General features: G+C 40.0%; 1 protein-coding gene across 1 annotated transcript in view; it reads right to left on the bottom strand.

Annotated features, from left to right (window-relative positions):
- Positions 1-7,516: 7,516 nt before the first annotated feature.
- The window catches only part of SLC2A9 (solute carrier family 2 (facilitated glucose transporter), member 9), a 164,515-nt gene continuing 154,877 nt past the window's right edge, over positions 7,517-17,154 (bottom strand). Inside the window, exon 16 of the mRNA XM_014966695.1 lies at positions 7,517-10,781. Within this exon, the coding sequence (XP_014822181.1) occupies positions 10,524-10,781 (258 nt within the window). The 3' untranslated portion in view covers positions 7,517-10,523. The remainder of the gene's footprint in view (positions 10,782-17,154) is intronic.

Raw genomic sequence — 17,154 nt, 5'->3', positions numbered from 1 at the left:
ATCCAACATGTGCAAGGAGGTACAGTTTACTGAATTTTATGGATTATTACTATTAAAATATGTAATTTATTTTAAATCTTTCAGGTCACATAAATTTATATTTTTAAAATATAGATAAATACACATATGTGTAAAGAACTCTGCACATGAAAATACATATATAGTTATTCTCCTAGTGTGCATATGATTTCCATTATTCTTGGAATAATGGAAACTGAATGCAATTATTGGTAACTGAATGCAATAATGGTAACTGAATGCAATTATTACAATGACACACCATTTTTGTACACATTCTCTGTTTTGAATAAAAAGGACCTTGCACTTGTAATTTTGGAAATTGATCACATAGCTGCATTATTAACCCAAGGACAAGGCTTTTCTTGAATCTGAGGTGCACACTTCTCTGTGTGTAACTATTACTTGAATACGTTGTAGAAGAAATATCTGAAAACAGCAGTTATCTGAAAATTATCTGAAAATAACTATTAAAAAAACCAACCCAAACCTTTTCACTACCATCATAACAACAACAGAAGGCATTTAAAATTCATGAGCGTTCTTCCTACTCTACTGAACATATACAAGGAATAACTGATTAATACCTAGCTGTCTAATGTATGGTGAGCCTTCTGTTTTGCATCAGGAGACATCTGATGCGGAGCCATCAGTCACTGCAGCAACAAAACTGCGTTTGATCCACTAAATAAAAGTGAGGTCTAACCAAACTGGTATGTGAAGGCAGCATCATTATCAGTGGACTATCACACCTGAAGATAAGTGAACTTTTGACCATTACACATCCTTTTTTTTTTTTTCTTTTCAAGCAGTGATTTTTCCTTGAGCTATAAATGTTTGTGGGTGTTTATGATATGTGGTGAGTCTAATGTGCTAAGGATGCTCCTTGGGTCAGCTGGCAGAGCCTGGCTGGTCAGAGCTTGCCATTTATCTGCTATTTCTGCTTCTCACATCCCCTTCACAGTTTGGTTTTTGTCTGAGAAGCTGTTGGAAACATAAGCAAAGGGCAAAAAGGTAGAGGGGTGCTGCTTCTTCTGCCTGACATGTGGTAGGAGCTTCTCAGCCCCAAAGCTGTCCTGCAGGTGAGAGGTGAGCTGGCTCCTTCCAGGACAGGGACAGCTGGAGGATGAGGGACTCTTCCAGCCTCAACACCTTCATGGACCTTTATGACATTTGTTCTTGTGCTGATTTGTCCTTGTTCTCTCACAGCCCCGAGGTAAATCCAGCTGACAAAAACATAGACTTTGAAAGGGGTTATGAAGATGTTATTTCATGAGGTATTAAATAAATACAATGCGAGGTAATGTTTTGGTTTTATAATACAAGAGAATCTGTTCTCCCAGGTGTCTGCTGCTTAGAAAGATGCAAGGGCTGGGCTTCTTTTGCTGTGAAAGACATACGAGGAGACCACCAAAAAGTACAGAGTAAAGCAACCCTTGAGTTTCATAAAGATGAAGCACGAATGTTCATAGAGAAGATCAAGCATTTGTCATGTATCGCCTCAGTAAGCTGTAAGGTTTTTGTCCTTTAAGTAACAGGTAAAGGACTAAACCAAGTGCTTCTGGCCAGGCTGAGGGAGAGGGACTGGATCTCGGATCTGCTGCCAGCAGTGACAACATGTAGGAACTTGGTCCAAGCCCATCAGTTGTCAGGAGGGCAGATCGCCCGCTGGTCGAGTCACGTATGTAGGTCAGAGGAAATATTACAGATAAACGCCCAGGGCAAATCTGTTCATTGTACTAATTGAGCAGTTTCTCAAAGCAGAAAGCGAATTGTAGAGGTGGTTTTAATTTCACTCTTCCTAGGTGGTAGCAGCAGTATTCTGGTTAGCTCTGTAATAAATCTATAGGGCCACAGAAGGGGGGAGATTGGTAATAGCTGCTGTGTCTGCTGTGTACAGAACAAGGACCTGGTCGGCTAATTATTAACCTCCTGACTAGCCCTCATTTAGGTTGGTAATCAATCACTTTCCCACTGCCACAAGCATTTATGTGAATGCTGTGTGACAATTTTGAGTGAAATCCTGACCTGCAATGGAAGGGAAGGGTACAATGCCAATTAGCTGCCTTCAGGGTAACACCCACCTCAGATCCCATCTACAGTATTTAATGGTAAAACTTCTCCAGGAGCAATGGCCCAGAACTCCAGAGCTGTATGGCTTTATATTTGACTATTTTGTCATTGTTGTTTTGATCATGAAGTAGGAGCAACCTAAAAGACATCTCACTATCATGTGGGGCTGGAAAGAGCTTTCTGCTGTTGGTCTGGTGGAGCCGTTCGTGGTATAATTGATCAAAAGTGGCCATCAAAGAGGTGTCCATGATCTAATATTGTGTACAGAACAAAGTATTGTCAACATCTTTCATTTGAAAGGAAAAAAATGTCTTTGCCTTCAAAATCTTATTTTTGAAGTACTCTTGAGTAGCTTAATGACAGTGAAAGCATTTATGATGTGTTACAATTTTATGTCACTTCTAAATTTAAAAAAAAATAGTGAAAGCATTTATGATGTGTTACAATTTTCTGTCACTTCTAAATTTAAAAAAAAAAAAAAATTGTCTTAGAGCTGTGAACAATTTTGCGTTCCAGAGTGAGCGTGTCTTCAGCACCACCTACATCCCGCGTGCCAACGTCACCCACTGCATTTGGACTCCATTTCTTCATGCAGGTAGTTTGGACCACAAAGCTGACCCCATTTAGCAATGTAGTTTGAGACCATCTAAGAAACTTACTTATTAGGCTTTTTAAATTTTAAATAATCATAGCCAGCTGTCCTAGATCATAGAAAATACACAAGCTTGCCAGACATGCTGATTCTCCTCCTACTATTGCTGAATTGTTACCGTTTTTTTCTGTCTTACTAACACTCATTTCTCATGCTTATTAGCCAAAGCTGTGAACAATCAGAAGAGGCTGAAACTTGTACCATATAACAGCTTAGCAAAATTGAGTTAATAAAATGTAGCAAGGCTCTTAAAAGAGCAAAGAAAGTTCAGCACACAATTTCCCAGTGATTATCACCAGGCATAATGTTCCAATTTTCATCTGAAAAGCTCCCTTGTATGGAGAAAACTTAGGGGTTTGGGTTTGTTTTTTTTTTTTGAAGCAACTGTAAGACTTAGAGTCTGATTTACTGGTTTATTGGGTAGTGCTGGGATTTCCCCACTTCTGTTGTATTCTGGGTCAGCTCATAGCCCTCACTGCCACCTGTAAAAATTATGACAGCGTGTCTGAGCAATGATCTACATAGAGCGTCATCTTGTCTCCACAAATTATCTGAACATCTCAAAAAAGGTGAAAGAATGATCTAATGGACAATTACAGGCTACTCAGCTCCTCAGAGAAATTTCTTGTCTCTCATTAGCCATAGCTTTTCCCTTTTTATTTCTCTTGCCTAATTTAAATTGGAATGATACCATAAATTTAAATATGCAATCCTATAAAAATTCATTAATTCTAATTTGTGCCAATGAATTCTACAGCTTTAGTTATGCATTTTTAAATTTTTCTGTTCTCTTTAAATTTATTTTTAATTGCTCATTGACAAGGTCCTGAGTCATGTACTGTAAAAACAAGCTATCCATCTGTCTGACATCCTGTTTCCTCAGTCATGTTTCTTCATAACTTTTTTAACTCTCATTTTTTAATTAGAAAACTTCCAGTAATTATCACCTGCCTCTTCCTATGCCCATTTTTAGAGAGGGGTACCAGACTTGTAATACTACTTGTAATACTACTGTCCTTTGCTATTCCTTTGGCCCTTTCTTTTCTTTGATTACTGTTGGAAAGTGACCAGCGATACTTGAGGTGCCTTCCTATGTATTTTATACTAATTAAATCAACAGCAGCAATGTCTATGCCACTTGGACAATTTTTTCAGACATGATTTCATCTGTCAGCAGCTGTTCAGTCACAAGCTCCGAGTCTTCTTCCAACCTTCCTGTGGTTGCAGCGTTCAGGCCCTCTCTAAAGTCTATAAAAAAGTTTAATAGTGAAGCCAAGCCCTCCTGCAAGATGTACAGCATCATCCTTTCATCCAACTGACCCCCCTTTCTGCTTTTTAATACTCTTTCATAGTTGTTGAAAATGTCATTTCTAATGACATGCTGGCACAGCTCATCCTGGTGTGTGTTGGCATGAGAGGTGAAGGGGGAAGGTGGGGATGGAGGAAGGGAGGGGGTGGCTGTGAGACCTCCACACTGAAGGGCTAGGAACTTCTGCTGTACAAAACACATCTGAGTTTCACTAGATACTGGAAGAGTATATTTGGCTTAGCCCAGGCTGAGCACTATGCTAATACATCCTGCTTCTTGAGGGTCTTCAGTTCAAATGTGTTCTCTAGTTGGATGAAAATAGTTTTAATGTTTTCCTTTGATGCCTCAAAAGTTACCATTAAGGATAACTATCCTATTCATTAATTCCTCTTGAAGCCTATTTGACGGAAGGAAATTGGTTCTCTTACTACGTGTTGGCAATTATTTTAGCATCAATGTCCAGAACTGGAGCTACCCTGAGAAGGATTTCCCCCGGCTTTGCGTCCTGTGCCGTGTAACAAGCACGTGACAACCTCTGGTTGACTCTTAGTTATCCAGATGGTCCGTCACAGCTCGGTGAGCGTATTGATTAGGAATATACAGTGTCAGCCAGCCAGGGACAGAATATAAATTGGCTAACCTTGGTTTATTGCAGTGTTTTCTTAAAGCAATATATAATTTCTTATATTAGCTATTTACCTTACGTTTGTTTAACAAAATACAGTTCCATTGACTTTAGAAAAACTCTATGCTTTTTCCTTTGAGGAAAGTAAATTATATATTATAATACCATCTCTACATTGTTATGTATTTTAATACATATTATAATACACACACATAAATATAAACTTACATATATATATTAGCATCGTACTCTCCACCTAGCAGTTTAGAAAAGAGCAAAAAGAAAAATCTAAGGCCAAAATCTTATGGCCTCAAGTTGCGCCAGGGGAGGTTCAGGCTGGATATTAGGAAAAATTTTTTCACTGAAAGGGTCATCAGACATTGGAATGGGCTGCCCAGGGAGGTGGTTGAGGCACCATCCCTGGAGGTGTTCAAAAGACAGGTTGATGTAGCGCTGGGAGGTATGGTTTAGTGATGGTGATGCTTCTTGTTTGTTGTGTGGGTGTCTATTTTTGTCAGTTAGGTTGACGGTTGGACAAGGTGATCTTTAAGGTCCCTTCCAACCTAGAAGATTCTGTGATTCTGTGAAAAGGAGACAGCCTGGCTACAGAACTTTTCCAAACCTAAGATCATGCAAACTCACCTAAGCTTGTTAATCTGAGCACCATGAGACTCCAGTTTACAACTTGACATAATATCCAAACGGCCCAATTTCTTTTTTGTATGAGAATTAAAGCTGCTGAACGTTTTCAATAGAATAACATGAAAGTCTCTCTATATATACATATACATATATAGTCTGTAGAGTTTAATTCAAAGGGATGAAATTTGGATTTAAGTGATTAACTCTTGAAGTCATCTTTGAAAATGTCAGCCTCTAGAGAAAATCGTATTTACAATTTTTATAATCTTTGGCATGTTTGCTTTTCCTAAGTAACTGTTACTTCCCTGTTTTCAAATTTTAACTGTAAAAAATATTTATGTGATTAGGTGGAACAAGTCAGAAACAAAAGGTGGAACAAACGTAAAGGGCTGAGCATTGCATTTAGCTCAACTGAGTTTTTTTAACTGAGAGAAACAAGAGAAAATGAAACAAAATTCATTGTCTGTGTGGCAGCTTACACAGCAGCAAAGTTATCTCCTGTCCTTAGAAGATCATACTCTTAATGTACTCTGTTTTGGGGGCCTGATAGAGTTATATTTTGCTTTTTACTTTTTGGGAATTACCTTAAGACAACCAGCAACTCCAGCAGTCTCATGCTTGGCACTCTCCTTTGGCGTATGAACCAGACTACTAATGCACTCACTTAAATAACAAAAAACAAATCACTAACCAACCCACCTCGCCCATTCCCAAACTTAGGAGAAAAGCATCAGATCAGTGCTTTTGCAGCATCTGAATCATTATATTGTTTTCCCGTCTGAGAAAGCAAGCCACCAGTTTACTATCTAAGGAAGATAAAAATGTGCAGGGTTTCCTAAGCTTAGAACTGCTTTATGTATACCATGCCTTTTTTGGGTACATTTGTATGGTTGGAGACACTGGAGGAGATTTCTGTTGACTTCGATAATGACTGGATAAGTCTTCTGAAAGCTTTTTTCTTCTATGCTTTTTAAAAATTGAAATCCTAGGTTTAAAATAATTTGACTGTAGCAGGAACGTCTAAAGAAAGAGCTCGACCATCCACTGCCTGCGTTTAAGTCGTGGAAAAAGCAAAGTTAATGCAGCCCAGCTTGCAAGGAAGAGGGTTGCAGTGACTCAGGATATGCATGATTGCTTATTGAGCTGTGATAACTCGATTAGGAGTCCAAGTACCAAGCTTTTGCCATGAAATTCACCTTCTCACAGGGCTCACTCCCTAGTAAAATCACTTGCAGAAAGAATTAAGTATGGACCCAAACCTGAATTGTTTAACAGCTTGAATATTTGCATTAACAAAACTTCTTCAATAATTTAGGCCTATATAGATCAGGTTTTTAGATTGTATCTGAACTCTGTTTTCTGGAGTAAGGCTGAAAGGAAAAGACTGCAGGTGTTTCCTAAGAATGCTTTACTCAGGTTTGTTGTTCCTGCTGTGTGAGGTGATGGGAGCTCTAGTAGTTTATATGGTGACTTCTATATGGAAAAGCATATAAAAACAGTCAAAGGGAAGAAAGCAAAATTCAAAGAGTTGTTTTTGGTATGTTTTTTTAATTTTTTCTTTTTTTCATTTTACTCTGAGGATGAAAATTGTCCCATATGGCTGAACTACTCGCATCTTCCCCCACTAGAAAGCAGATCCTTGTGGAGTGAAAATTGGCTTCAGAACCTGAAGTATGAAATTGAATTTTTTAAACATATTTCAGATCCTAGGTTTTGCATATCTTTGTAGCAGAAATAGTCGTTTGATTGAATTTTTCATCGGAAAGTAGAGCTTTAGCGCCTCAAAGTCATCCATTGCAAATGACAACTTTCTGCAAAAAAGCCTCACCAGATTCAACAATTCTTATATACAGTTATTACTACTACTAGCCAGTTTTAATCATTTGCCTCTCACTGATGTCTGCATTTTTATTTCTAAAGCCCAATGTAAGCATATAAAAGAATGAAGTGACCTGAAAAGCAAAATGTAAATAATTCCCCCCCAAAATATACAGTTTCAGGGACTATTTTCTTCCCCATAACTCCGAACCACCCAACTATAAAGTCCACAATGACTTGGGTCAACCAGGTGTAGGAATGTACAGTCTTGTACTGGGATATACAAAACCCCAGGGACTTGTGCAGTGAAACTTGCACAGCTGTAGAGATTCAGATTTACCCGGAACAAAATCTGCACCATTTTAGTTTAATTCCAAAGGTTTATTTTGCAATCAATGTGCACAGACATAGTTTAGCACACACACATAACCCACTTGTACAAACACCACCTCGCAGTACCTCACCCCAGTGTCACAGACAGGAAAAGAGAACGTGGAACTACACGACACTCACTGACAAACACACGGGCTGTAGACAATTGGATACATTCAACTAGAAAAACCAAAGGATAAATTGCCGATATTTTCCATTTTTGTCCTCTCATTGCTGGAGAAGCTATAGCAGCATAACAACGGAAAAACACCCATTATGGAACGACTTCAAGAACGCAAAACTCTCGTCAAACACATACACATACAGTTTGGAGACTGGAATCGCTTTGAACCTGTACCATGGGCTGGAGCAAACTGCTGGTGGGATGTGCAACCAGGGTCCCACCTCATACACGGTCTGTAGCAGCTCTCTTTGCAGCCACACAGAGGGTGCCTGTCTCAGGTAGGGCAAGAGATGGGCAAAGAGGGTTGCAGAAGTGGGAAACGTGACTCCCAGCTGTTAAACCTGGACAAACTCCTGAGCTGTGGTAGAAATTTCTATCAAACCATCTCTTTACCAACACGTTCAGAGCTGGGCTCCAAATGCCACTGTCTTGCTGCAGAAGTTCTAATACACCTGCCTTATCAGGCCAACATGATATTTTATTGAAGTTATCCAAAGGCAGCATTGTCATCACGCAATGCCTGTAATGTACATTGATAAACAGCAGCAAGGGCTAAATTCTCCCAGTTCTAATAAAAATAATAAGAGATTCCGCTCCTGACACTTTGGCTCAAATCAGGTCACATCATACCACGTTAGTAGCTCTAACGGCAAGTAAGGTAATTCTCAATTTGAATGACAGGGTCTGAACTTGCCAGTCTGGCCCTGCAGACAGGACAGGAAGAATTTCTTCCTGGCATCCAAACTCATTTTTTAACATAGTCATTCACTTAGCAAGACTCAGGTAACACATGGCAACTAAAGCCACTGAACGATGACACGTCCATTTGTTATATATAGTTTTACAAGTGGTTATTAGAAGGCATCTTTCTTTGGTTTTTCTCTATAGTATCTGATTAACCTCTATATATGATTATCAGTTGGTATAATCCTGATTCACTCTGTTTCCTAACAGTAGCACCAATATAATAAATCTGATTTTTCATTCTTAATTCTCTTACTCATATTCTTACTTCTTGCTGCACCTCTATCCCAGTAAAATAGTATAAATCCTGGCATAAAGGCTCAGATCAAATTTTCTTCCATTACCCAGTAGTAAAATTGCCCTATTAGGTCAGCTTACAATGTGTGCAGTAAATATGCCACATATAAATAAATCACAGTATAAAACCATATATGTCATTTAGTAATAATAGTTAAACATTAGGATCTCTGATTTCAATTTACAGTGTAATTTACAGTGTAGAACAAAACAATAAACAGCTTATCACTCAGCAAAATCTAAAAAAACCCCACATATTGGAAAGGATTTCTCCATTGTATATATATGAAAATACATATTCATATATATTTCTATATTTGGAATATGAGTATGTATATTTTTCCCCCCTCAAATACCCCTAAATTTATGAACTCCTCAATTATTAAATATAACTTGTGCAAGCAGCTGGCTCTACCTGAATGCTTCACTTGCTTCTTGTGCCTTTCTCCTAACTGAGAGCAGCTCTAAGACTTACTGAGTTTTCATATAAAACAGCTAAGTATTTAATTTAAAAGTGCTTATTACCCCCTCAGCATCCAGGTTCCTAGAAGGGTCAAGAAGTACTATTACCAAAATTGCAAACTAGAAAGATGATGTTCATTAAAAGAAATCCCATATGGAAGGGAATGGCTCACCTGACCCCCAACAGCCTGCTCGGTCTCTCTATCACGAAATTAAGCAGACTCTGAGGACAGTTTTACAAAGCATTAAATAGCTTAGAAACTTATTAACATGAACTAGGCCTGGAGCTTCAGAAGCTAATGCCCAAATGAAAATTAGTGTTTAAGTAAGAAAAAAGGCACCCAAATTCCTTTGGAGAGATCTGAGTGTTAAGAAATGACACTTTTTGGATCTCAGGGAAATTTTAGCTCCTAAGACTTGTTTTAAAAGGAACTTGAAAAGAAAAGCCAAAACCCAGTAAAAAAAGTCTCAACCCTTGGAAAACTTGGTGCTTGATTATTTTTTTCAGTGCTACACCCTACATGTACCATCACTTCGCCATGAGGTTTAGTTTTCTTTTTATATTAAAGCCTCTATAGCTATTCTTAAAAAATAGAATTAGAAAAAAATAATATATATATCTCCACAGAAATGCAGTGTTAGCAAACCCAGAAACTAGAGGCAAGTCTATTACTAGTCGATCAGGATTTGCAAGAGAGACAAGAAAACCCATCAGTACCTGGAGCTCCCCATTTTCGAGAAGCTGGAGATGCTGAGACGAAGCAACTGAAAGTGGAAATAGCTGGAAAAGGAATGGGAGGTCGGGGACATGACACGAGCCTTCTTTGAAGTCCTCAGTTCTCACTGGCAACTTTAATGACGTATTGGGAAACGTGGAGAAACGCAAGCTGGTACCATTTCAGGTTTGCTCGCATCGATTCTTAGCAGAGCCCTGCTGGGATCCCTTCCCTGCCACCACCACCTCCTCCTGCCCCGCAGTGACCACACACACACCTCCCTGTGAGCACACCAGGGTGCTCCTCACAACCCCGGCTCTCCACCACCACTTTACTTCTCCAAGTCTATATTCCCCACCACAGCACCGATTTCACAGGTGCCCAAGAAAACTCTGGCTCTTATTTACTTAATCAGCTGCCGCCACTCCTGCCTCTCATTTCCTCAACCATCACCCGAGCTGCTAACGGATTCACCTGTACTCACTGAAAACATATTCAAGGGGGAAGCAGTTCATGCTGTCACATAAAAAAATACAAGTTGTGCATTGCTGTAAATGTACTGGATGAAAAAAAGCACGTTTTCCCCCGTCCCCTGAAAGAGCATCCTGGGTTTACACGATCCCTTTCTTGGTGTCCCCATTGTCCACCGAAGACGTGAAGTTTGATTCTTGTTCTGCACTCGATTTCCTTTCTCCCGAGTAATGGTTCATTTCTTGCATTTCCAGAGACACTTTATTCCTTTTGGCAAATGCCTGGCTGATCTCATGAAATGTCTTATTTTTCGTTTCAGGCAGGACAAAAAACAGGTAGGTGGCTCCGGCAAAGCAGATGGCAGCAAACACTAGGAAGCAGTAGGTCTGTAAACCACTCTGTGAATAGAAAACAGAGGAGATGGTCATTACAAGGGACAAAATTTGGAAGAAATGGTTTGAAATTGAAAAACGGTTGGTATGGAGCAATTTTTAACCAAGTACAGTAAGTGCTGGCAGTCACTGCAAGTCAGAGTGTTCATAAAAATGCATGAATCTCTAGCTCTTCCAGCACTGCCTGTGGCCCATGGATGGAGAAGCAGGTTCCTGGCAGCGGGGCGCAGATCTGCAATCTGGGCGATGCCGGGAGACGAGCGTCTGGGCGAGCTGAGGCAGGGTTGGGTGCGAGGGGAGCAGGTGGCAGCAGGGCTCCTGCTCCACGCACAGCTCCACCGAGCCCTGCTGCCACCAGATTTTTCTGGCAACCAGGCAGATGTTTCACCGGGTTGCCCTGCCGTGCCGCCTCTCCGTTTCTAGGCTGGAAAAGTGAGACGTGCTTTTGCAACGCCGGGCACCTGTAACACAACCCACGAGGAACCTGCCGTGGCCAGGGGCATTGGCAGCACAGGAATTACAAGCTTTGAGATTTCCAAAATAAACAAGGGAAAAACCCCCCAATGACAGACATTTTTATAATTTCTAAGGTTATGGGAGCTTACAGCCAGGAAAAACATCTATAGAACGCATTTCTTTCATGCTAGAAACTAGTGTAAGAATTAACTGAAAACAAAGGACAGACCGTATTTGAATGTTACAGATTTTACTTCACTGCAAAAAAAGGAGTATAGACACAAAGATGTAAATCTATAAACTGATTCTAAAGGCTCCAGTCAACCAGTAGGAGTTGCACTTCACTGAAATGTCCAATATTTCTTGCCTGGTGATTATTAGATCATTTAATACCTTTCAGTTCCATTTCAATAATACAGTTTTGAAAAACATTTGGTAATTACAATATTGGACTCTCAGGGTGCATGCGATTCCTAGGACTACTTTTATGTTTACCTTGCTCAGTATATGTCACATACGGTGTGGAAGAAGAATATGAATGTGTGTGTGAAACAAGAAAAAAAAAAAAAGAAGAAAAAAAAACCCCTTTTCTACAGCTGCTTTTTACTACCGTTGCTTATTGCCAGCCTGCCTAGTCACAATGTTTTCCGTGGATAATTTATTACCAAGTTCAGCCCTTCCACTCCTGTCCATAATAGGAAAAGCTACAAAGTGCATCCTCTGATACTGACTATGGACTGTCAAGATTATAAATTATTTTTTTGTTAAATCCTAGAAGCACGAACTCCTGAGCAACCTGACAATCATGAGTCAATGAGAGCACGGGTGATGGGGAGTGGAAATATTCCAGCACGGAAACAGAAATGACTTTTGAGCTTATACAGAAGCAGAAGCAAATGGATTTAGTAGACAGGAAAAAATAATTTCACAGTGCCTCATAAATCATCCTGTCATGTTAAGAATTCAAATTTTGCATCTGGATCTTCTGCATTTGAAATTGTTGTTCAGCTGAATGGTACAGCTCCAATATGGAGTCATGTTTTTCCCTTGTTGAAATCTTTGTTGAGCCAAATCTTCTCTGTGATGAAAATGAACCATTAATTCCTAGTACAAATACGCCTGTCAATCAGATGCCACAAGTTACCTGTGTCTCTCAGTGGTGTGGCCACAGTTTATCCCACCTTTCTTATTCCCATTTGTTTTCTTTGCTGCCCATGATCTAAATTAGCATTTATTATCTTCTTTGATTCATGTCTCCTTAAACCTTTTCTAATTGAACTGAACTGTCATGAGTGCATACTTTATTTGCAATTATTAAACTTGCTCTCCTTAATTTCTGGAGATCCCTTTAGAAGTAGCCCCCAAGGACCTCTAACTGAAGTTCCACAGAGAATAAGATAAAAATTAAATTTTGTTATACATCCTACAGATGGGATTGAGGGACTTTGCACTCTTGTGTTCAGCAGGATTAGCACAACAGAGCCCTAATTCCCAGACTGGAAGACTGCAGGGCAATAACAAAATGCCCTTCTCTCACCACCTAGTCTTCAGTCATAGTATTTCCTTAAAGCTGGTTATTAATTTACACACACAGGAAAGACAAACACTCATATTCATAAGCCTTTCATAACTCATTCAGATGGCCTGCACATACTTCAGAAAAAGCTGCCACCTTCACCAAGGAGCTTCACCTCCTCCAACACCAGATGGGCTTTTGTCACGGTATGCTCCCCTCTGGCCCCTAACCTAACCTTTATCTCCTGTAACCCTGCCCAAGTGATAACCACCTGTGGTAGTCACAATGGGTGCATCTAGTCATGATGGTGGCATCTGGCTCAGAGTGGTTTTCATAGAATCATAGAATTGCCCAGGCCAGAAGGGACCTCCAAAGGTCATCTAGTCCGACCTCCCCGCAGTCAGCAGGGACACCCCCAACTAGACCAGGTTGCCCAGGGCCTCATCGAGCCTCTCCTTGAATATCTCCAGGGAAGGGGCCTCAACCACCTCCCTGGGCAACCTGTTCCAGTGCTCCACCACCCTCACAGTGAAGAAAGTTTTGGGGAGACAGATAACGACACAAGAGATGAGGGCTAACAAGCAGTGCACCCACCCAACCACAATGCTTGACTAGGGAGGCCCCTCAAGGTTACTTCTCGAGATTCAGAGATTCCTTGCTGCAACTGACCCTCAGTAGGTGACTAATAGCATGCTAAACTTTGACATCTTAGCTAAGCAATAAAAAGGATTGATTGTGCATATGCAATCCCTTAGACATAAACCGAGTTGACCAAGTCTAGGAGTAAGATTGGATCCAGCCACACCTCATTTCCTCTCTAAAAAGGAGAATCAGCAAATTTGTTGCTGCTCCTCTCTACATGTGAAGTGCATCACTCCATCCACGAAGGCTTGCTGGAGCTAGGAAAACATCTCTTTAGCAACACCTGAAGCCAGGCTTTACGTACAAGGTTAGAAACCAAAAAGTTAGAAGGAAGACAGAACGAAGCGCTGCAGCAGTCCCTGCTTTGTAGCTGTTTTCCCCTAACATTTCTTCAGTACACCCTCCTGCAGGAACACCCAAGGTTCAAAGTTGACCAAAGTTTCAGGTGGTTTCCTGAATAATAAAAGCTCTGTCTCTTGATAGGCTCACAGATACTCGTTCCGAGTCAAGGTCATGTACGCAGGCAAAGGTCCTCAAAAGGCCAGCCTTTCCACGGGTTGTGGAAGGTCACCCACCCTCTCAGCTGCACAGGGGAGGGCAAGGGAACAGCAGACACACTTAGTAATTTTCCCAAGGAAAGCACCTGTTCCAGTCAGCAGGCTAATAAAGCCTCTCCAAAGCAGGATTTACACTGGATTTTTCAAGGCTGGTGAGGGTTATTGCTGTAGGGAATATTTAAAAGTTAAGCATAAACTTCTAAACTCATCACCTTCTATTTTCATACCATCTTTCGAAAGAGGCTATTTAAAACACAGCATTTCTGGAAATGTCCTGCCAGCTGAATCTTGAATTACTCATTTTTATCTTCTCTTTTCTGCAGCTGATCAAGGCTCTGTATTTGTCAAAAAAAAGAAAACCAGGAAACTATTCACCGGAGACACACATGTGATTGCCACAAAAAATAATCAAAGTTGAAGGACTCGGGCAATTCCCCCAAATCAGATCCCAGGCGTGGCAGGCAATCAAACCTGGCTTTGAAGATGAGATGTAGCTGCATAAGTGAGTTGTATGAATAAGTAGGTGCAGCCTAGCCACATTTTCTTAAGCAAAGAGGTTAACACACATATTCCTAGCTTGTATAGGGTAGCTATACACATTAGGCAGAATATACAGGCATTTCCTCCACTTCCCTTTAAATAAAATGGTAAAGAATACTTAATTTTTATCATTATGAACTTACTTAAAGTGCCCAAAATCAATAAGCAAAAAAAAATAATTTTTTTTCAGGCTAAAAAGTAAACTGAAACAAATAAAAGACCTGGCATTGAAATGATCAGATTTCTGGTTTTGATTTAAAGAAAATAACAATTTGCCACTTTGAAAGTCTGCTAGCTGAGAACACTCTTTCTGCTTATAGTTTACATGCTGTGAACACTGTAGCCTGGAAAAATATAAATGTAATTGAGTAGAATATCATGATGTGCTATCTAATGATGGCTGCTTACTGACTTAACTCACTCTGTAGCAAAGGTTAAATTCTAAGCAGGACTCTGATACTGGAAACAGGAAAATAGCTATTCTAGGGCAGATACAGCAAAATAAATGAGCAAATGAACAAATTCTGAATCAGATTTGGCAAGCTTAAGAAATTAATGTTTTTAAAACAGAACTTTTGGCTTTTCCCAGCCAGTGCCAAAATGTGATTCCATATTCTCCACCTGCAATGTCACAGCCCCTTTGGCACTGGTAACAGGTGCTTGCATTTGGAAGTTGCCATGAAGATTAGAGACATGAAATGGGGGACAAACCGGATTTTGAAGGGATGAGGTCAAATGATAACGGTTAGATGTCTTACCAGAATGATCAGCAGCAAAACAGTTATTCATGTAGACATTTGACTTAACTTACTTTGCTTCAAATTAATATAACCCACTGAAACAAATGGATGAAAGAGTTTGTGTCCTTTACCCCGTGTCCTTCTTCAGTTTCAGATATAACTTAAGGTTCTGCTGAAGGTGCAGGACAATGAAGAAGGATAGAGCACTAAAATATGAGGTACGAAGCCTATTTCCAAAGTAAAAAATAGAGACATTTTCAGACACGATCCATAATTTCAAGCCCAACCCTCACACATTCACTACCTCCTCATAAAAAAGTTAGCAGATCCTTGTATTTTATACTTGAAGTACGTTGCTTCTAATTAAAAGCATTTTTTATCATATCAAACCTTCTGAGAGCCTACATTTCATTTTCTCATCTTTGAGGGGAACTTTAACCACTACCCTTAATACAGGTACACTATAGTTACTTTAAACATCAGATGTATTTGCAAAACATTAAAATAGCCTGACTGAGGGAATTCATGTATGGGCTTCTGTGCACATCTTTGTTATTGAAATTCTTGTACCACAAGAAAGAGTCAATGGGTATTATTACACTGTAAGGAAATAATAAGGAAAAACAAAAGACAACCTTGCTGAGTAAATGATTCTCGATGCACAAGAAGGAAAATCTCGAGTGCAAAAATAAGGAAGAAACAGAGCAGGAGTGCAGGAGAGCCTCCAGTAACAAGTATAATGACTCCGAAGTAATACTTCACAGGCAGAAATAAATTAGTTTCTGAGAAGAGGAAAATAAATACAATATAGGGTCTTTGCATCATACTAGTAAGCATTCTGAACTAAGGCTACAAGCCTTGTAGCACTTGCATCCCATGTGATACTGAGGTCCATGTGGGCCACCGACCCAACAGGTTATTTTCAAGACATTTTAATGAGCCTAAAAATGAAAGAAAATCAAAGTTTACCGAATTACTAGCTAGTAACAATTTGTACTTTACTTCTTTTATATGCCTTTCAGCCTAATGTAAGTAAAAAGCTAATACGAAGAAGACACATGAAAATTCAAAAAGTCTTTGAGTTCCCCACTTCAAAAGGCAGCTCGTAAAAGCACTCACTGTTTGGGGGATGTGATGTCCACCCAGCTACTTGACCTCTTTTCCTGTCATCTCAGCATCAGCCTCTGCCTCTCAGCATCAGCATCTGCCAACCGAAGCACCCACGCTGGCCTCCCACGTCAGGCCATAAGAATTAGACCTCCACCAGCTCAGAAACTGCCCACAATCTGACTATGAAGGGCTGCAATGAGCTGCACATCTACAACCATGTCCTCATTTTACTGCCCTTGTGCAGAAAGGTTAGGCAAACATCAGCACTCAACGCCAAGGGAAGAAATTCACTGTGAAGGTGCTTCCCAGGCACAACTACAGGGGATACAGGCAGCACTTCACAATAAATATTTTAAATTTATCTTTTTGTCACACACTTTCTATTTACTATATAATCACCTTCATATTCTTCTTTGCTCATGCTCTTACACTGTTCATTTTCTGAGAACAAACGTATTAATACGATTTTTTGGTTATTTTAAAAGTTTTCCTAATATTTGCTATGGCTCAGAATAAGCCACCACCTTTTGGCTGAACCTTCCTGTGAAAATGCACACCTTATAGGAGGGGCACTGATGGGGTGTGACAGGACAGCCCCAAAACTTTCCACCAATTTCTCAGATATTATTGAAGCCTGCCCCAAATCTAGTGACTTGTTCATCCGTCATTAAAAGCACATAATTTTCTATTACCAGTGAACTGGACAGGAATTACAGAGGTCGTTTTTGTCAGTTGCTTGGTTCCCAGCCTGAAGAGCCAAGCACCTATCTATAACTTAAGCTTTTTATGTAAGTCTTCACTAAGGTCTGAGTGTTCAT

Source organism: Calidris pugnax, unplaced genomic scaffold (assembly GCF_001431845.1).
Source record: "Calidris pugnax isolate Ruff unplaced genomic scaffold, ASM143184v1 scaffold14, whole genome shotgun sequence".
NCBI classification, from domain to species: domain Eukaryota; kingdom Metazoa; phylum Chordata; class Aves; order Charadriiformes; family Scolopacidae; genus Calidris; species Calidris pugnax.
The sequence above is the reverse complement of the archived record's forward strand: the minus strand, read 5'-3'. Positions and strand labels throughout refer to the sequence as shown.